Raw genomic sequence first — 21949 nt, 5'->3', positions numbered from 1 at the left:
TGTTTTGTCCTATCACGGAAAAACATAATTTTAAGAGCACGTACAGCACTCCTTTCTTTGAATGTAAGTATCCTTATGTTAGAGTTTTCAATTCATCTTTACTCAACATCCGTCAGATGTTTCTTTCTACAGTCGTTCCCCATAATAGTATGCAATAATGAAAGTGAGGGTAACCAAGACAGTAGTACAGTTGCAGCTTGACTCCAACAGGCAATGCATAAAAGAATTTCACAGGCTCGATAAATCGTTTCAACCTAATTGCTGGAGTGCCTTTGCGCTCTGCCCCAAAGAATTTCTTCGTACCCTCAAGCGTAGTGAAATGCTTTTCCTTGAGTGTCAGTTTGAATTTTGAAAACAAGAAACTTAGCGAAAGCGGAATTTAGGGAACAAGGTGAATGGGTCAGCCTCGGGAGCTCACGCTTCGCCAAGAACTATGTCAAAATTAAGACTGAACGAGGATGAGTGTTGTTATCAAAGAGCAACGAAATGCTGGGTTTCGATAGGCTACAACGTTATAAAAATTGAAGGCATGAAATATGCGGTCCCCGCAAGATCATGCAGGGAATAAACTTTTAGGAAACTGCTGATAGTGCCTACTGTTACCATGGCAGTTGTCGTGAGACAGCCTGATTGGAGAAGGACCGTGCTTCAGCAGGAACAGTGACCAATAAACAAGTGAAAATCGCGCACTTATAAAAACGGAATTACGCATTATACGCACACTCGATTCACTTAGCCGGATTGGCTACAAATTGATTTGCTTAACACCTGCTCTGTAATATTTCTTGTGTTCGTGTTTTTAAATTAGTTCCTTCAACTAACGCCTGATAAACCAACAATTATATTAGGCATAATAAGCATTTTCTTCAAGATGCGTATCAACCCTTCACGTACGCATTCACAGAGTTTTTCAGTAAACTAGTATAAGGTAACAAAACAAGGTTCATGTTGCGAGTCCTATTCAGCAACTCAAGGTGCTTTTTCTTTAATATGAGCTTTAGTAAACAATGAACAATAAATAATTAACCATTTTGTCTTATCGCTTTAATGACAAAACCTTCAATGAAGCACCTTCAATGAAAAATAACCAAACATTTTTTTTCCATAATACTAGCTTCAGTAGTAACTTTTCCGGACTGTAAAGAAAGAAGAGCGAGATTTGAAAAGGATTTCGATATCATTTGTATGTTTCTGAAGGGGTTCTGAAATACACCTTACCAGATGTTTTGTTTTAAACAATACTTTAAGATTTTCTTGTTAATTAATTACCTGAGCTCGCGATAAAGAAAACGCTTGAAAAACGTTCAAGAGAACAGTGAACAAGTTTATTGCACAGTCGTAACACGCACGTGCATTCTTTTAAGGCTTGGCACGAGTTGGCTGAACGAGAGTGGCTTGTCACGAGTAACCAGTATGTATTTAAGACGATAAGCAAAACGAGAACAAGCTCGTCGTCTATAATTTCCATTTCCCGTTTTCCCTCTGTTTTCCCAGCATATATTCACAAGCATATCACCTACTAATTGCGCATTAGCAGTGTGTTCAATGGGGCTGGTTGGTTCATCTTTAGAATAAAAACAGGAACAGCGCAACACAGGACGAGCGAGTAAACAGGACAGAGCGCTGACTAGCAACCAAATGCTTTATTTGCAGAAGCAGCATATATATACATCATGAAGGTGACATAAAGAACAGAAAAAGAAGGATAAGTGTAAGCCACGAAGATAATAAATTTCTCTTGCTGAGAGCGAGAGGGACGCAGAGCTGACGCACGCGTCGCCACTTCTGAATGTACGATATGCTTCAAAGATTTCCCGCGCACGGTTTTCACTATATCTGCCGGTTATTTCACACTTGTTAAAGCTCGGTCTTACAGTGCGCAGCTAGATGACTGTACGGGTTTCCTTTTAGTGAAGCGGCATGCTCGCGCAGGCGATCATTAATGCACCTCCCCGTTTGCCCGATATAGCAACGTTTACAATCAAGCGGAATATTATAGACGACCTGCGTTGTACAGTTAACAAAGCCCTGAACATGATTCTTCTGGCAGCTTTTGCGCGCGACAGTATCCTCCCTATTGACTATTTTGCACAACCCTCTCAGTTTATTAGGGGCATTGCACACCACCCTCACTATTGCCTTGGCCGCAATTTTGATAATGTTATGGGGAACACAGTGTACATAAGGAATGACGGCAAGCTTAGATCTCGAAGGCGCTGACTGCAAAGTTTGTTTTCCGGCGTTTTTTCACTCTTTTACAAGGTCACCAGCAGCACTGCATAAAACGCTTGTCGGGTAGCCTGCTGACGTTAGTCTGTTGACTTGCGCTGAAAAGCTCTGTTCAAGAGAGTGCTCGCACGAGCGCTTCAAAGCAGCTCGCAAACATGCCTTAGCGATGCTTCGTTTTACGAGTTTGGAGTGAGCAGACGAAAACGGGAGATGACTGTACTTTGAGCGAGGCGAGTAGCTCCAGCACACATGATGCGGTTTAAAAATAATCTCAACGTCTAAAAACCTTAAACGGTCATTAGTGGGCTCTAATGTCCTTACATGAGGAATTGCCATCATTCCTTATGTACGCCGTGTTTCCCATAACATGAAAATTGCGGCCAAGGCAGGAGTAAGGGTGGTATGCGATGCCCCTCATAAACTTAGAGGGTGTGATGCAAGGTCCTTGTACTCAAAGGTTCTGACGGTCCTCTTAGGCGGAGCCTCCTAGTACCCAATTGAGGACAAAGTTGTTGGTTTCGAAAACACACACAAACTTTTAATGAAACGAAATAGAAATAAATAGAAGTAAATAGAAAGCATAATATAAACACTCAAACAGACATCATGGCAGTAAGAAACACACTTGGCGCTAGTATGACGTTAACTAGTGCGCGTTTCCGGGCTTGCCACGACGGCAGGGACGCATAACAGTCTCGACGCGGAGACGCGGCGACAAGTTGATGAAAGGAGTTGCGCCGGTCTCACCAAAGGTCGGGGTATAGGATCGCGCTAGCTCTGGCTTGGAGATAGAAGGTAGGCGCTTGGCGGCACGAGCACACGGCGGCGGCGTTCTGGCCGGGCAGCTGGGGTAGAACTCGGGCCCGTACCGTAGCCCGGCTGCTCTCGTCCTGCCCACGGACACAGAAGCTCGCCGGCCTTCAGCAGCTGGCGTGCTCGGGTGGACTGGCGAAGCGCAGGAACGGGTTGGCAGGAGGCCCCGGCCGGGTAAAGTCCTGGTGGCTTGGGTCCGGAACCCGACGGCCCGTCTTCAACTCCCGGTCCGGTGGCCGACCTTCTCCTGGCGTCGCTTCCTGGAACTCTCCCGGCGTCTCCCTCTTCTACCAGCGCGCCTCGCCTTTTAACGCGACAGCGTTAAGGAGCTCATGTCGCAGACAAAGCCGGTGTCGGTATCGGCGGCGTTGGCCGTGAGCGATAAATCCAGGGAGGAACTTCATGAATAAAAAACAACTTGCAAGATGGGCTGGGTTGGAATCGAACCAGGGTCTCCGGAGTGTGAGACGGAGACGCTACCACTCAGCCACGGGTTTTTTTTTTTTATTTATTGTCCACTCAGCCACGAGTTCGATGCTTCAAAGCGGTACAAAAGCGCCTCTAGTGAATGCGGTGTTGTCTTAGAAACGTGCCGCAGAAAGCTATACTGCCGTATATATCGGTAATTATGAGCATGTAACTTACAGAAGTTGCAGTTCCACGAGTAGCAAAGTGCGTTTCCGCTACATTTCTTCTGCGCTTTCCGCACACGCAGAGCCATCTTGCGGCAAACACCGATGACCCCCTCCTCTCAATGTACGGTGCTGTCCCGACATATGGCGCGCCACGCACGCTTTGGGGCTGTGCGGGGACCGGTGCGAGGCGCGTCGCGGCGCGCACTCCCTCTCCCCTGACGACGCTTCGCCGTGCTCCCTCACGGGTTGCAGAATCAAGCGTCCTTCCTTTCTTTAGATCACTATCTGTCTATCTCTCTGCCCGTGCCGATCACGACGTTTGGCTGGCGTACATCGTTTCCCCCTCCAAGACACCGAGTTCTTTGGTTCGTTCCGCTTGCTCAGGCGCACGTTTCGTTGCCGCGCGGAACACTGCGTTGCTCGACGCTCACCGCGTGATTGGTTGGTGCAAAGTCCGATGCGGGGCGCCTCGTAAGTGATCGCTACACTGTAGCGCATTGTCTTGCACCCCTTGGCAGGTCGACGAGAACGATGGCGCGTTGCACTCTTGAAGGCGAAGCTTAAGCGTCCTCCAATTTTTCTTCCGCTCTGGCCGATTAGTCATTTTCTGATTGGCTGCCTGACGCCCCATGGTCTCTGCTAATTGGTTGGCATTTTACTCCCGTTTTCTTTTCTTGCGCCGCGCGTTCACGTGCCGGACGCTCTTCGGCGTCGTCGTTTTCCTCCAGCACGGAATTCGCCTCGGTGCGCACACTCCTTGTCGTCTGCTTCTGTCCGTCCCGACCACCGCACCATGTCGCGCACCACCCACATTACAGAGGGATGTGCAAAATAGTCAATAGGGAGGATACTGTCGCGCGCAAAAGCTGCTGTAAGAATCATGTTCAGGGCTTTTCTAACTGTACAACGCAGGTCGTCTATAAAATACCGCTTGCTTGTAAACGTTGCTATATCGGGTAAACGGGGAGGTGCATTAATGATCGCCTGCGCGAGGATGCCGCTTCACTAAAAGGAAACCCGTACAGTCATCTAGCTGCGCACTGCAAGACGTGTGGTGTCACCCACGTCTTTAGCAAGTACGAAATAATCGGCAGATATAGTGAAAAGCGTGCGCGGGAAATCTTTGAAGCATATTGTATATTCAGAAGTGGCGACGCGTGCGTCAGCTCTGCGTCCCTTTCGCTCTCAACAAAAGAAATTGATTGTCTTCGTGGCTGGCACTTATCCTTCTTTTTCTGTTTTTTTATGTCACCTTCATGATGTATGTATATGCTGCTTCTGCAAATAAAGCGTTTGGGTGCTAGTCAGCACTCTGTCCTGTTTACTCGCTCGTCCAGCGTTGCGCTGTTCCTGTTTTTATTCTACTTATCGGGTTTTTCTTTGACCTCATAATTTCTTCTCTCCTGTGTTCTTCTCCAGGTGACTTCGCTTACAACATGGATTCGGTGAGGCGTTTTCTTTCATCTGTTATTCTTTGTAGAAACGAATGATGAACTATAGGCAACTTTCAGCAGCATCTTCTTCTTTTTTGTAGTTTCGTGTACAGTTTGTGCAGTGCCGCAGCAAGCAGGTGCGCCTTTTCTGCTTATGTTTTTTTTTTTTTGACAGCTTCTGCCACCTCTAAAATCGCGATTGAGGGCACCGAGCAAGCGAATCATGCTTTCTCCGGAGTTCTCACATCATCCTATACTCGAAGCTCTTTGTCCACTGCACCGAGTAGAGTCGCTGGAAATAATGTCAGAGTATCGAATTGATTTACCTCGTGGCGCTGCCACGGTGACTGGGTCACTTGTGTCACGTGACCTCTCACCGCAATATCCCTTCCAAGCTTCTTCGGTGTATGCGCGTTGAACACGAAGCATGGACGGGCATTGGGCGGCACTTTGTCGGGGGCGGGGGGTGAGGGGGTTCTGTCGCGCTTAATTAAGCTCTCGCACAATGGAGTTGCGGGGGGTGGTAAAGAGGGAGAGGGGGAACTTTCACTCGCTGGTTCGTTCATTCGTTCATTCGTTCGTTCAGGCTATTCGCTTCCATTGGCAATCATCGTCGATGGTTTTTGCATATCTTTTTTAGTAATCACGCGCAGTTGTCCGGGTTCGCTTACACGTGACTGGACTTTTTGTATGCGAAAGATAAACTTTACCTGTTCGATTCGTGCGGCCCACTCTGCTTAGCGCCATTCAATACAATGTACGCCTTTTATCATAATTTTCAATGCTTGAAGATTGCCAATAGGCAAAACATCTCTAAACAGCCTCGTACCTCGTTTTATACCAACAGCACAGAGCAAGCAGGCGACCCTTTTAAAATATTTACCTACCTAATCTGAAAAGTACATGTTCTTGGCGCCTTTCATATCTGGTTTTCCCATCACCTTACACACCTCCTCCTCTCAAAATGTTTCTTGCTAGTTATTCATATAAATGGTAGTCTACAATACAGGAAGCACGATTAAAAAGAATATAGAGAGGTTTGTTTGAAAAGAACCACAACCCAGTTTATGTAGTACAAACGTCCACATCAAAGGGGATCTGCCAGAATAGAGCAAGCATAACTGCAAATGCACAACAAGTTTGATGATATCAATGGAGCTAAAATACATGATAAAATCACATAAATACACACATTTACTTTGGATGCTATATGAAATAAGCTTACGTCTGGCGTGGAAGAAGCGCTGTTAACGAGTTGTTTACAACGCGGACTGTGTCTTTCTCAATGGCTTATTTTTTTTTCTTTATTTTACTGAGAACATGAGAAGCACGCATTCGCAAACAGAAATATTGTGCAGAAACCATCCACGATGATTGCAATGTAAGCAAATAAGCTCATCGAATGAACGAACAAGTAGGCCACTGGGCCTCCTGCCCTTCCTCGCAACCCGGTATCGCGTGCGCGAACGTGCGACATCTCCTCTCACCCATCCCCGCGAATTGGTTGCGCGAGAGCAAGCGCACTTTCAACGCCGACTGTACATTCAGCTGGTTGTCAAGCTCTGTTTCATTGCGAAAAAATGGTCAGAGGCAATGAAGCGCGTGGCGTAACATTGGCTTGATAGTGTTAGCTAGATTAGATTGGTCCAGGTGAAATATGGAGTACGCATGTTGAATGTTGGGCCTCACTAGTAAGTAAGTAAGTAAGTAAGTAAGTAAGTAAGTAAGAAAGTAAGTAAGTAGGTAAAGTAAGTAAGTAAGTAAGTAAGCGCTATTTACAGTAAGCAATTTACAAAGCTCACTGCAGGGGCAAAAGCCAAAAGCAAGACGTAAGCGAGATGTATGCCAGGCGGTTTAACACGAGTGGTGCCATAGCGATATATTGACGCAAGAAACTTATGTTTCAATTAGGTTCGAGAAATCGCTACTTCAAATTGTTGTTTTTCTTCGCCTAGTATGACCGTTCACAACAGCTGCCGTAGTCTCTGGACAGGACGACTGATGCGGACAGGGGTATTCCGAATGATTCTGCATGAGATTCGAGAAAGGCCGCAGTTGCTGCAGAGAGGCATCCGTACTTAAGCTAAATCATTGAGCAGGCATCTTCTTTCTAATCAGTCATTCCTAAGAATGCCTCCGTTTTATAGCCAGCCCATGAATTCATTGTCGTGATTGAGGCAAAGCAATCCTCCTTTGGCCAATCTCATCACTGTGGTCTTTCTTCAAATGGACATGCAGCGCTGTAGTATCGCACATTCTTTCTATTATTTTGGGGGTTTGCTACAAGGTATAAGTTTTAAAAGCTTCTCAAAAAGAGCATCATGTACGCAGAAGGAATCCTGTGTCCTTGGCTCCTTAAGTGAGCACAACATTCTGCGTGCATATGGGTTATATTTCACTTTGTTCAGAAACGAGAGAAAATATTTTATCTGATGTTTAAAGGCACTGAACCTAATATTCGTACGCGATTCTCCTAGAAAATGTTACTATTTGATGACAGAGGAAAATACATATGTACATTTCAATGTGTATACTATAAAACTACAAAGGCTCTGACTGTGACTTAAAAAGCACAAACTGTACGCCACAATTCAATAAAACAAGAAGTGCGTCAACTCTCCGAAACGTCATTAAAGCTTGATAGAAAAAGCTGATTGTTTTGATGTTCTTTTAAATGAGAGAAGTTTCAACAATTTTACACCAATTGGCAAAGTATTCTGAAATGAAACGGAAGAAAACTGTACAGTGTTATAGCAGTTCTTTTTTAGCCTTTGATAAAATTCGATTTCCGTAAAGCGCCAGTCAAGTACTCTTATATCGTTTTCAAGATACAGTTTTCGGATATTGTAATGAGCTAGTTAATTGTTCGTTTGTGTAAAAAAAGTGATGCTCTACTTCGCGAGGTTCATCACAGTCAAGGTGCTGTTAGCTTATAGTAATTATTGAGAGTTCCTCTTTGGCTCCGACGATGACGGTTGTCCTTCTTCCAGGACAACGCCCGGGTGGGGGACGAGTTCATGCGCCAAATCGAGCCGGTGGCGGCCTACGTGCCGTACATGACCTGCGTCGGCAACCACGAGAATGCCTAGTGAGTGACAGCCACATGATTCTTACACACGGAATGAGCGAAACATTCGAAGAGTGTTCCCGTGATCCATTTAGTGGGCCTGCTCGATTATGCAGTCCCATATTGTCCGCGATCCGTCTGAAGCTTCCGCTCTGACTAGCCCTGACAGAAGAGCGCGTCAGAGGTCACGTGATCCAGCTGTCGGGGACCGTCCGAGGTTTCGGTCGAAAACACCGTGACGGGAAGTCACTCGCCTGGCTGCCGTAGTCTGCTCTCAGCTACTCGTAGATAGCCTCCTACCCAGCGAATTTATTAGCGTGGTCTCTCAAACGGTGCAGTCTCAGAGGCCACGTCGACTACACAAGAACGTGTTCACAAAGCGCCGTTACCGTCACGCTCTACCTCTTCGTGCTCCTTAACCACTGCACTTAAGCTAGCTCATTGCCTGCTAAATTTAAGCGGAATTGCCACACGAACATTAGCAATGTTACGGTCGGGCCACACCGCTCTTCACACAGAAAGCACCCGCCGAGACTCTCAAAGCTCGTGAGACCGTCTACTAAAGTCCTGACGCGTATCTAGGACAGAGCGCGTGTGCATCGTCTATTAATCCTGCACGTTCAAAAACAAACGATCAAACTTCGTAGCAGAAAGGATTCACATATTCGTCAACATTAATTGGCGCGAAGGTCAGATTATATACCACCCCAGCTACCGGCATGAAATGGCCACATGTAATATTGAAACGTGTACTTATCTTTATCGGGAAACCACGTTTCGCCGCCTAACAAATGTAATCGCACAGCGTTGGATGCGCCTGCATGTACACGAAGTTTCCGGAAAGTTATCGATGCTTCTATCCGCTGTCTGTTGTCGCCGAACTTATGTTATCTGATTTCATCACCTGACGCGAATGGTGTAGAACATTGTGGAAGGCACGCGGGTCCGAACGATTAGTCTGGAACATTCGACGACTGCTCTATAAAAGCCGACGCGCTTGACCAGCTGATCAGATTTACGACGATCGCCGACTGTGTTCGCCGCTCTCGTTGTGCTTTAGGTGTAGCCTGTTTTGTGGGCACAGGTTCGCCCAATAAAAGCTAGTTTTTGCCCTTCACAATATTCCTACTCTGTTCTTTGACGTCACGACCACGTGACATCTGGTGGAGGTGCTTTGCGTTCATGTACCGGACGCCCCCACGAAGCCGTGACCCAAGCCCTCACTCGGAAGACACCAACGTCGCCAAGACCCAGCGAGGTAGCCGCACGCTGCAAGGACTGCCCCCGGAGCACGGACTTTTGCCTGAGCCGACTAGGAAGACGACCACCAAGTCCACCCCAATGGCTGCCCCGGCGTCACCCGTCGTGCTGCAGCAGCCCAGGGAGCCTCCGACGTTCCGCGGTTCAACTTTCGAGGACCCGGAAAGCTGGCTTGAGACGTACGAGAGAGTCGCTACGTTTAACAACTGGAACAGCGACGACAAACTGCGATATGTCTTCTTCGCATTGAAAGAGGCGGCCAGGACGTGGTTCGAGAACCGAGAAGCCACCTTAACGACCTGGGAACTTTTCCGAAGCGGCTTCCTGCAGACATTCGCAAGCGTCGCACGCCGAGAACGAGCCAAAGCGCTATTAGAAACCCGGGTGCAGCTACCTAATGAGACGACTGCGATCTACACGGAAAAAATGAGCCGTCTCTTCCGCCACGCCGACCCAGAAATGCCCGAGGAGAAGAAAGTCCGCCTGCTGATGCGTGGTGTGAAGGAGGAACTTTTTGCCGGAATGGTACGAAGCCCACCGAAGACCGCCGACGACTTTCTTCGCGAGGCCACCAGCATCGAGAAGACACTCGAGATCCGAAACCGGCAATTCGACCGCCGCACGAACTCGACAAACTACGCCGGAGTTCAATCACTGGCCACCGACGACCTGCGCGAGACTATCCGAGCGGTCGTGCGGGAGGACCTACAAATGCTGTTCCCATCATCACAGCCTCAAGTGGCTTCGATTGCCGACGCCGTGCGTGAGGAGCTCCAACAAAAACTTCGAGTAGCCCCTGAATCGCTCCAGCCTGAGCCGCAAGCGATGACCTACGCAGCCGTCGCACGCCGTCAAGGTCCCCCTCCGCAACCGCCCCAGAGCCCTGTCACGTCGCAGTTCCGTCGTCCGCCGCCGCCACCGCCAGCACGACCATCTGTCGCCCAGCGCACCTACGCGAGAAAGGCGGACATTTGGCGCGCTCCTGACCACCGCCCGCTCTGCTACCACTGCGGAGAAGCGGGTCACATCTACCGACGATGTCCATACCGGGAGATGGGGCTGCGAGGTTTCGCTGTGAACGCTCCGCGCCCTCAGCAAGGTGAACGCCCCCGCGATATCGCCGACTACCTCGCCGCTACTCAGTGGAGCTCTCAACGACCGTCGCGTTCGCCATCACCAGGCCGCTACCTGTCGCCGCAGCGCCGACCATACACTGGCCCAGCCCGGGGCCGGTCAGCGAGCCCATATCCGGAAAACTAAAAGCAGCAACCGATGGAGGTGCGGTTGCTGTTCGTCGAACTGACGAAGACCCTCCGCCGCCGACGAAGACACCGAAGAAACTACCTCGACGACATAACGACACGCCGCCGTCCCGACGAAATCAGGAAGCCAAGACTACACCGATGATAGACGACTTGACGATGCGACGTTCCAACTTCAGTTCAACACGACGCAGCCGTGATCCGACGCCAAGACCTAACTGTAACGCAAGACAAAGAACCACCGACCTCGACGTGCTTCTCGACGGCCACGCAGTCACCGCCTTAGTAGACACAGGAGCCGATTACTCCGTCATGAGTGGACCCATCGCCGCCCAGTTGAGGAAAGTTAAGACTGCATGGGAAGGCCCTCAAATTCGGACCGCTGGAGGACACCTGATTACGCCGACTGGGATCTGCACGGCAAGAATTGCCGTTCATGACCGGGCTTACCCTGCCACCTTCGTTGTCCTCCAACAGTGTTCACGAGACGTCATTCTCGGCATGGACTTCCTGAATCAACATGGCGCAGTGATCGACCTGAAGTCGAAATCGATAACGCTGTCGCAAGATGAAGCGATACCGCCGGAGAGCTGTCGTAGTCACCACGCCTTGAGTGTGCTCGAAGATCAAGTGAGCATCCCGCCGCGCGCCAGCATTATTATTTCCGTCGGCACTGAAACACCCGCTGACGTAGAAGGCGTCATCGAGGGCGACCAACATCTACTGCTCGACCGTGAAATTTGCGTCGCAAGAGGGATCGCTCGACTCCACGGAGGGCAACTGGAAGTTTTGCTAACCAACTTCAGCCAAGAGTTCAAGCACATCAACAAGGGCACGACAATCGCATACATCGAGAAAATTGTGGAAACCAGCAATGCCTTTGTCCTCTCGGATTCAGCCGCATCTACCCCGATGAGCATTGTCCCCGAACCAGAATTCGACGTGAATCCAAGTCTTCCTATGAGTAAGCAGCAACAGATCCGAAGTCTTCTCCAACGATACAAAGACTGCTTTTCGACGTCATCGAGGATTCTACAAACACCAGTTGCAAAGCATCGCATAATAACCGAAGAGAGCGCTCGACCACTCCGCCAGAGCCCTTACCGAGTTTCGACGCGAGAACGTGAAGCTATTAGGCAACAAGTCGACGAAATTCTGCGCGACGACATCATCCAGCCGTCGGAAAGCCCGTGGGCCTCTCCTGTAGTCCTGGTAAAGAAAAAGGACGGAACCCTACGCTTCTGCGTCGATTATCGTCGACTAAACAAGATCACGAAGAAGGATGTGTACCCCCTTCCACGGATAGACGACGCATTGGATCGGCTCTGCAACACTAAATACTTCTCGTCGATGGACCTCAAGTCTGGCTACTGGCAAATAGAAGTCGACGAGAGAGATCGCGAAAAGACTGCCTTCATCACGCCAGACGGCCTCTACGAGTTCAAGGTCATGCCATTCGGACTGTGCTCGGCGCCTGCTACGTTTCAGCGCGTCATGGACACGGTGTTAGCCGGACTGAAGTGGCAGACGTGCCTTGTTTACCTGGATGACGTCGTTGTCTTCGCCGGAAATTTCGACGATCACCTTAGGCGGCTTGCGACAGTGTTAGAAGCCATCACGTCATCAGGGCTCACTCTGAAGCCGGAAAAGTGCCGCTTCGCTTACGATGAGCTTTTGTTCCTAGGCCACGTGATCAGCAAATCAGGAGTACGCCCCGACCCACAGAAGACCGCTGCCATCACAAAGTTCCCGCAGCCAACCGACAAGAAGGCAGTGCGCAGATTCCTTGGCATGTGTGACTACTATAGGCGCTTTGTCAAGGGCTTCTCACGCATCGCGGAGCCGCTAACACATCTAACCAAATGTGATGTCGCGTTCAAGTGGGAAACGCCTCAGGCCAAGGCATTTCAAGAACACAAACGATGCATGCAGTCGCCGCCGGTACTTGCACACTTCGACGAGGACGCCGATACCGAAATCCACACTGACGCCTGTAGCCTAGGCCTCGGTGCCGTCCTAGTCCTGAGGAAAGAAGGACTTGAAAGGGTGATATCGTATGCTAGCCGGTCGCTGTCAAAAGCGGAAAGCAACTATTCTACGGCTGAAAAGGAATGCCTCGTAATCATTTGGGCTATAGCTAAATTTCGCCCTAACCTCCATGGCAGGCCATTCAAAGTCGTCAGTGACCATCACGCATTGTGTTGGCTAGCAAACTTAAAGGACCCTTCAGGACGGCTGGCGCTGTGGAGCCTCAGACTACAAGAATATGACGTCACGGTAATATACAAGTCCGGAAGAAAACACTCCGACGCCGACTGCTTATCGCGCGCCCCCATCGATCCCCCGCCGCAAGACGACGAGGACGACGACGCCTTCCTTGGGATAATAAGCGCGGAAGACTTCACTAAACAGCAACGAGCAGACCCGGAGCTAAAAGGCCTCGTTGAGTATTTGGAAGGGAACACCGATGTTGTCCCTAGGGCATTTAAGCGCGGGTTGTCTTCGTTCACGCTACAAAACAACTTGCTCGTGAAGAAGAACTTCTCACCAGTCCGCGCCAGCTACCTTCTTGTTGTACCGTCAGCGCTGCGTCCAGAAATACTGCACGCCCTACACGACGATCCAACCGCTGGGCACCTCGGATTCTCCCGGACGCTGTCGAGAATACAGGAAAGGTATTACTGGCCGCGTCTTACCGCCGGCGTCGCCGTTACGTCAAGACATGCCGAGACTGTCAACGACGCAAGACACCACCGACAAGGCCAGCAGGATTACTACAGCCAATCGAACCTCCTCGCCGACCATTCCAGCAGATTGGGATGGATTTGTTGGGGCCGTTTCCGATATCAACATCCGGGAATGAGTGGATCGTCGTGGCGACGGACTATCTCACCCGCTTTGCTGAAACTAAAGCTGTACCAAAAGGCAGCGCAGCCGAAGTGGCGAAATTTTTCGTCGAGAACATCCTGCTGCGACATAGCCCCAGAAGTCCTCATCACCGACAGAGGAAGGGCTTTTACAGCAGAGCTCACCCAAGCCATTCTGCAGTACAGCCAGACAAGCCACAGGAGGACAACTGCCTACCATCCGCAGACGAATGGTCTGACGGAGCGCCTGAACAAGACCCTCGCCGACATGCTAGCAATGTACGTCGACGTCGAACACAAGACGTGGGACGCGGTCGTGCCGTACGTAACCTTTGCGTACAACACGGCGGTGCAAGAAACAACACAGATCACGCCGTTTAAGCTGGTTTACGGCAGGAACCCGACGACGACGCTTGACGCCATGCTGCCGCTCGTAACTGACGAAGAGTATGTTGACGTCGCTAGCTATCTCCAGCGCACCGAAGAATCCCGACAGCTCGCCCGCCTGCGAATCAAGAGCCAGCAGAGGACCGACAGCCGACACTACAACCTCCGACGACGCTTCGTCGAGTACCAGCCCGGTGACCGTGTTTGGGTTTGGACCCCTATACGCCGACGAGGACTGAGCGAGAAGCTCTTGCGTCGCTATTTCGGACCGTACAAGATCATCCGACGTATTGGCGCACTGGACTATGAGGTCGTGCCAGACGGCATTGCGATATCACAGCGGCGCCGCTCACGACCTGAAATAGTCCACGTTGTGCGACTCAAGCCGTACTACCAGCGTTAATGAACTTTGGGGCTTCGCCTAACTGACCTTTGGACTTTGTTTCTTTTCGTTGTTTTGTTACACATATTTAATAAGTGCCCTTTTGTGTTTCGCTTTCTTATATTTGTAGCATCGGGACGATGCTGTTTAAGAGGGGGGTATTGACACGTGTACTTATCTTTATCGGGCAACCATGTTTCACCGCCTAACAAATGTAATCGCACAGCGTTGGACGCGCCTGCATGTACCCGAAGTTTCCGGAAAGTTATCGATGCTTCTATCCGCTGTCTGTTGTCGCCGAACCTTATGTTATCTGATTTCATCACCTGACGCGAATGGTGTAGAACTTTGTGGAAGGCACGCGGGTCCGAACGATTAGTCTGGAACATTCGACGGCTGCTCTATAAAAGCCGACGCGCTTGACCCGCTGATCAGATTTACGACCATCGCCGACTGTGTTCGCCGCTCTCGTTGTGCTTTAAGTGTAGCCTGTCTTGTGGGCACAGGTTCGCCCAATAAAAGCTAGTTTTTGCCTTTCACAGTATTCCTACTGTGTTCTTTGACGTCACGACCACGCGACAATATGGTATGTATCCTCACACACCGGTTTCACTAGCCTGAAAAACGAAATGTACCTGTTTACTACGCATATAGCAATGAGCACGACAGATTTCGCGAAACACATCAAGAAAAGCAAGCATATGGGCCTGGTCGTTATGCTTCTCTCTGAAAAAACACCAGGATAATGCTGCAGTAATTAGACCGCACGTGAAAAACTCGCAGAATGGCACACAAAGCACTAATGTAACGAAAGCGATAACTAAGTGCACAATATTTGCCGTGTGGAACGTGCATAGCAAAGAAGCACACGTCATCTTTCCCAACATGGCGTCAAACGCCGCGCGAATGTTTTAATCACAGCGGTCGTCCCTAGGTGCTTGCGCGTATCCGAGCAAATATCAGCTGACAGTTCCGAGAGCCCGCGGACAGTGTGCGTTTTCCGGTCCATGCAAAACGAACGCGATTCTGGCGGCTCCCGGACTGGTGGGCGGAGCTTCAGAAGCTATTCAAGAAAACCGAATGTGCGACTGCAGTGCCAAGCAGCCCGGGTCTGTCAGGCACTGATAATGAAAGAGCCCCAGTGAATCCGGTTTGGAAATCTGAAGCGTAAAACGCAAGACCGAAGATAAGACGATGCAAGCGCTACCGGAAACTGTGACCCGAGGGGTGAATCTCCGCATGGTTGTCATTGGCTCTTTTAATGCAGACGCTCTCTCCACGCTAGCGCCAAACTCCCCTTAAGTCACGGTCGTAGAAGGCGGGCGATAATTCAGCAAAATGACGACGCACACGATTTTTTTCCTTCTCATGGTAACACAAACACCAGACACGCGGCGCCACTCACGCTAGCTCTCTTTCTTTTTCAAGCAAAGCTTTTATTAGTATCATAGGTCAGCGATCCAGTGGGCCAGCGCATAGACACCACTTCGCATGTTGGACTGCGCATGCGCACTGGCGTCTACGCTGGCCCGCTGGCTCGCTCAGCTAAAATTCTCAATTGTCTTACTCATATTGGCGTTTCCGTACAAAAAAAACTCAAGCCACGCGAAAATTAAAAATTGATTGTCGCGCTGCGGATTTGAACAAACGACCTCCGGGTTGCGAGACCACCACGCTAACGGATTCAGCCTCCGGCGGCTTTTATTGCCTGCATTTCTTAGATTTTTATTGCAACAAGCAGATACAAAGGGTTGACATAAGCATTAATCTTTTATTTCGTTTGTGAAAGTTCATAAAGTACGTTCATCCAGTGAGGAGGTCCAGCTTGTGACCGATTCACATCGTGAATGTAACACACACTTTCCACAATACTATCCCTTGCTGATAGATCGTTAACGTCTGCTCTGATGGCAAAACGTGTCGCCCACAAACGATGGAAGCCCAGAAGCATGATCACATCATATGGTATGCTGTTTTCGTTGTCCATGGGTAGGTATGTTATGCCCATAGGAGTTAAGGGAAGTTCTTTTTTCTGGATCCTTTGCATCACATCCCAAAACAATTGGAGGACGCTTAAGCTTCGCCTTCAAGAGTGCAACGCGACAGCGTTCACATCGACCTGCCAAGAGGTGGGTGTAAGACAGTGCGCTACGGTGCAGCGATCCCTTATGAGGCGCCCCGCACCGGACTTTGCACCCAACAATCACGTGGTGAGCGTCGAGCAACGCAGCGTTCGGCACGGCAACGAAACGTACGCCTGAGCAAGCGGAACGAACCAAAGAACTCGGTGTCTCGGAACGTCGTGACTGACGCGGACAGCCGGGCGGCGACGGGCCTCGCACCGGTCCCCGCACTGCCCTAATGCGCGCGTGGCGCGCCACCTGTCGGGGCAGCGGCGTACATTGTGAGGAGGGGGTCTTCTGTGTTTGCCGCAAAATGGCTCTGCGTGTGCGGAAAGCGCAGAAGAAATGTAGCGGAAACGTACTTCGCTACGTGTTTAACTGCGACTTCTGTAATTTACATGTTCATAATTACCGATATACACAGCAGTATAACTTTCTACGGCACGTTTGTAAGGCAACACCGCGTTAACTAGAGGCGTTTCTGTCCCCCTTTGAACGATCGAACTCATTCATGGCTGAGTGGTAGCGACTCCGCCTCACACTCCGGTGACCCTGGTTCGATTCCCACCTAGCCCATCTTGCAAGTTGTTTTTATTTATGAATTGCCTTCCGTGATTTTTCGCTCACGGCCAATGCCGCCGACGCCAACGACACCGGCTTTTCTGCGACACAAGCTCCTTAACGCTGCCGCGTTAGAATACCGCGCCCTAACACTCTATAAATACATGCTCGAGTGTTTCTGGCGTTTTGCACAGCATACAGTTTGTTGTCCATGGCACATATATGCCCTTTTCAGCAACTCACGTTTTAACCGGAATGGTATGAGTGTGTAATTTAAAAAAGAACGACTTTGTTCCTGGTTTCACAGGTATCTGCTTAACTGTTTTTAAAACATAATTTCTTGCGCCTCCATTGTTTATAGACCAATACATGGCGGCAGCATGACATGATTGAACTCTTTGTAAAGAATCTTCTTGGTTACAACATTTAGATACTACAGTGAAAATCGAGCCGTTAAGCATTGAAATGAGGAACCACCTCCTTCGTATACCCCTTGATTTTTCCTTTGAAATCGCAAGCACTATATATAATAAAATCTGGAAACACAGCTCTTAGTAGTACTTGCATCAGTGAAAGTAAAAAATGTGTTTTCCGGATCCCTCAAGAGCATGAAGCGGGAAACTAGTTGACGAACAGACTGTGAACAAGCAGCAGTGAGCGGGCAATTGTTCGAGAGGTTAAAACTACTGCGAAAAAATTTTGTAAGCCAACAGAACACCAAATCAACTGCGAAAACAGTGTGGAATATTGCCGTAGGCTCTGGAATATTACGCCGCCCCATTTTGCGCTTATCTGCTGTGGATAACAGTTCCTTCTAAATACCTAGGTGTGCCTCTGGAGCATTATGACCGGAGCACCAAATATTATAACGAAGTTACGCCAATAGTCAGGGAGAAAGCGACAGTTTCGCAGGGGTGAAACCTATCAATGTTTGCTAAGTGTCGTACATTGTGCAATCATTGTGTATGTCTCATGCAAGCATGCTGAAAATGCATAGGGTGCTCGCGGTGTACATCTGGGGTTCCACTTGGGAGAGCGCTAGTTGGACCAATTTGTTTCACTCTGTTCAATAAGGTGGTTTTGGACTCTTTCAGCCACCGCGGGTTCATTATACGCGCCCTTTAAAACGGGGTTTTACATGCGTGAAGAAGTAGACGCAGTGCAAGGCACGAGTCAATCACAGGCATTACCTGCCTCCGGAGGAGGGAAAGTGAGTGATCGCATGTTGGCTTGCCTTGCGCCCGCCCTTTCCTTCCAGTTCAGACCTGCCAGTCAGATCGGGCGGCCGCGTTTGGTTCGTTCTGCCGAAGAGCATGCTGCGTTGAAGTAAGGGCAGTGAGAGCGGGCCTAGTGTTCGGCCGAAGAACAGGTGGCGTTTGATGAACGCCGCCTGGAACTCGCTCGGGAAAGGGCTCATCGTTGGCGTGCCGACCTGGTGGTGAGGAAACGCCAAGCGAGGCGTTACGACAATAAAAAGCCGCGGATTCCGAGGTTCGCTTGCACCCCTGTTCACAGTATTCGAAAGGCGGCCAATTTTTCACTTTTTGTTTTATTATGGCGACCCATTCCCCTCCCTCTTCCACCTCCCCTATGCCGCGCGCTCCGTTTACTATTGCTTTCTTTTGAGCTGCACGCGACGCATCATTTCTTATCACGCGCGCGTGCTCCGCCGCGCATTTGATTTGATTTCATTTTATTACCTTAAAGACCCCTGGCGGAATATTGCATAAGGGGTGGGTGTACAAAAACTCAGGAGGTTGCCCACTATGTTATTTTACAGACAGAGCACTTGTTACTTCTTCCCCGAAGGCAGATGAGGTGGCGATGGCAGCAGCGTTGTGGGGAGGGCCGTTCCAGTCTTTAGCTGTACGATGAAAAAATGATGACGAGCAGGTGGCAGTGCGTGCACTAGGGCGAGCAAGATTTAGTGAATAGCCTGTGCGCAGTTATATGCGTGAAGGTGGTAAAATGTAAGGTGCCTGGCGAAGAGAACTGGTGTAGAATTTATGGAATAATGATAAGCTCGCGATACGGCGACGGTGCGCTAGTGTGTCCAAACCAGACTCTACTTTCATTGGTGATACGCCGATATTATATGAATATGGCGAGTGAATCTATCTTACGGCGCGGTTCTGTGCGGATTCTAGTGCATTGCTTCGGTAAATCTGGCGAGGATGTAATACGGGTGATGCGTATTCGAGTTTTGGCCTAACCAGTGTTTTATATGCTAGTAATTTCACCTGTTGAGGAGCATTGCGAAGGTTGCGTTTCAGAAATCCCAAGGTTTTGTTAGCAGATGATATGATGTTAGTTATATGCGAGCACTAGTTCAAATCATGCGTGATCGTAATACCTAGGTACTTAATTGAGTTTACAGTATCCATTGGGATATCATTAATCCTGACGAGAAAGTCACGCCGATTACGGCTGCGGGAAATTGACATAGATTTGCATTTAGTAGAGTGTAGGACCATTAACCACTGATCACACCAGGCTGTAATGTTGTTCAGGTCATTTGGAAGATAAATGCCGTCATTACTGTTAGTGATAGTTCGATAGACAACGCAATCATCAGCAAACATTCGAATCTGAGAGGAAACATGCAATGGAAGATCGTTAATGTATATTAAGAACAGGAGGGGACCTAAAACTGAACCTTGGGGTACGTCTGATGTTGCGGGAAGAAATTCGGAGGTAGTATTGTTAACCCTGACGGACTGTGATCAGTTACTAAGAAATTCTTTTATCCACGTTAGGACATTGGGGTGGAAGTTCAAGCGAGAAAGCTTTAATAATAGGCGTTGATGAGCTACTTTACCAAACGCCTTTGCAAAGTCAAGAAAAATAATATCGGTCACAGTGTTAGTATCCAGATATGAAAGTAGGTCATGAAGAAATGTAGCTAATTGTGTGTCACATGACAGGCCTTTACGGAAGCCATGCTGCGACGGATGTAAAAAGTTATTTCTGTCTAGGAAATTTATTACGTGCGAGTACATGACGTGTTCCATTATTTTGCAAGGGACACTAATTAAGGATATTGGACGATAATTTAAGGGTGAATTACGGTTACCTGATTTGTAGACTGGACCAATCTTGCTCTTTTTCCACTCGTTAGGGAGCGTGCCTGATGATAGTGATTGGGAATACAGCAGGGTTAGATACATGCCAGAGATGCGCTTCGTGTTTTTCAAAAGCTGAGAGGTGATATCATCAACACCGTCTGATGGGGACCGTTTATGATTATCAATGAGTGCGGATATTCCATCTGGTGAAAAAATAATATCCGGCATTGGAGACATGACAGCAACAGGGACAACAGGAAGAGGCATGTGTGGTTCGGTAGTGAAAACAGGTGAAAACGCATTGTTAAACAGTTTGGCACAGTCAATATCCGGTAAAATTGCACCATCTTTCGAAATTCTGACACCAGGGGATGACGGGGGATTTATAACCTGCCAAAATTTTTGGGGTTACTGCTGAGCATGCGGGGTAGGTCTGAATAAAAAAATGGGTGCTTCTGTTGCCGGATAGCTATCAGGTATGCGCTTTCAGATACGTAGTATTTTTCCCCGGAGCTAGGGCTTGGCCTCAGTTTAGCGGAGCGAAATATACGTTTCTTTTTATTTTCCAGTTTTTTTGTGTGTGTTCATGAACCATGGTTTATTGCGATTAGAGCGAAGTAAGATACTTGATATAAACTGCCCAACGAGGTTAGTCATATTATTTTGGAAAAGTAACCAGTTTTCGTGTATCGAGCGATTTTCAATACCTAATTCAAATGATTGATAGAATGCGACTACTTCATTATTCAAAAGACTAGCGCAAATAACAGGGACACAGACAGAGAAGACGACAGGACGAGCGCTAAACATCAACTGAGGTTTTACTGCGAGAGAAGGTACATATATACATTTCGGTGGTGCATGCGCACGCAGGGTTAAAACTGTACAGGAACAATCTAATCAACATGTGGCAAACTATTCTGTAAGTACATTTTTTTTCTTTTTTGGACAAGGCAAGTGATGTCGTGATGACACAGTTATCACCTTGCCTGTCAATGTGAAATGCCTCACAAATCTCGCGCCCCCACCTTGTGCCTCCCCTACCAAGCTCACACGTGTTATCAAACGCAGGCACGCACCCGCACCGCTTACAATGCTTGGCCAAATGGCCGCCCCCCGCTAATGAATCTACCAGCGTGATAACTGTGTCAGCACGACATCACTTGCCGTGTCCAAAAAAGAAAAAAAAATGTACTTACAGAATAGTTTGCCACATTTTGATTAGATTGTGCCTGTACTGTTTTAACCCTGCGTGCGCATGCACCACCGAAATGTATATGTGTACCTTCTCTCGCAGTAAAACCTCAGTTGATGTTTAGCGATCGTCCTGTCGTCTTCTCTGTCTGTGTCCCTGTTATTTGCGCTAGTCTTTTGATTAATGATGACACACCAACTAGCCCAGCTTTCTGCCTTGAGCGACTACTTTGTTGTTCATCGTGGTATAATTCCATTTTTCATACAGGCGGATTGTTTTCTCATCCGAATGACGTACTGTAGGTGAAAATGAGAAAACAGCATGGATTACTAGCTAATGGAGGACGAGCTTTCAGGATGAGTGGTTAATGTGAGGTCTAGGATGTTAGCCGAGCCATGAGTTGCACGCGTTGGCTCTGTTATCATCTGGGAGAGGTTGGAATTAAGGGAAATATCTAAGAATTCTCTAGCTCCTGCCATGCTAGTAACTGTGCTGGAATAATTTGACCAATGATATGTGGGTAATTGAAATCCCCAAAAAGCAAGATGCAAGCGTTCGGGAATTTTTTCGTTAAATGGTTCTAGGTGTTATTGAGATCGCGGGGGAAGTCAAGATTACTGTTGGGGGGACGATAACAGACACCACGAAGTAGTAGCTGCATATTAGCGCG

At 48.7% G+C, this 21949-nt stretch overlaps 1 protein-coding gene across 1 annotated transcript in view; it reads left to right on the top strand.

Annotated features, from left to right (window-relative positions):
* Window positions 1-21949, top strand: part of LOC126538479 (acid phosphatase type 7) — a 182767-nt gene that overhangs the window by 103058 nt on the left and 57760 nt on the right. Inside the window, exons 5-6 of the mRNA XM_072288022.1 lie at window positions 5097-5122; window positions 8101-8198. Coding sequence (XP_072144123.1) covers window positions 5097-5122; window positions 8101-8198 — 124 coding nt within the window. The remainder of the gene's footprint in view (window positions 1-5096; window positions 5123-8100; window positions 8199-21949) is intronic.

The sequence above is a fragment of the Dermacentor andersoni genome, chromosome 4 (genome assembly GCF_023375885.2).
Source record: "Dermacentor andersoni chromosome 4, qqDerAnde1_hic_scaffold, whole genome shotgun sequence".
NCBI lineage: Eukaryota > Metazoa > Arthropoda > Arachnida > Ixodida > Ixodidae > Dermacentor > Dermacentor andersoni.
This window is presented reverse-complemented; position numbering and strand designations above follow the sequence as displayed.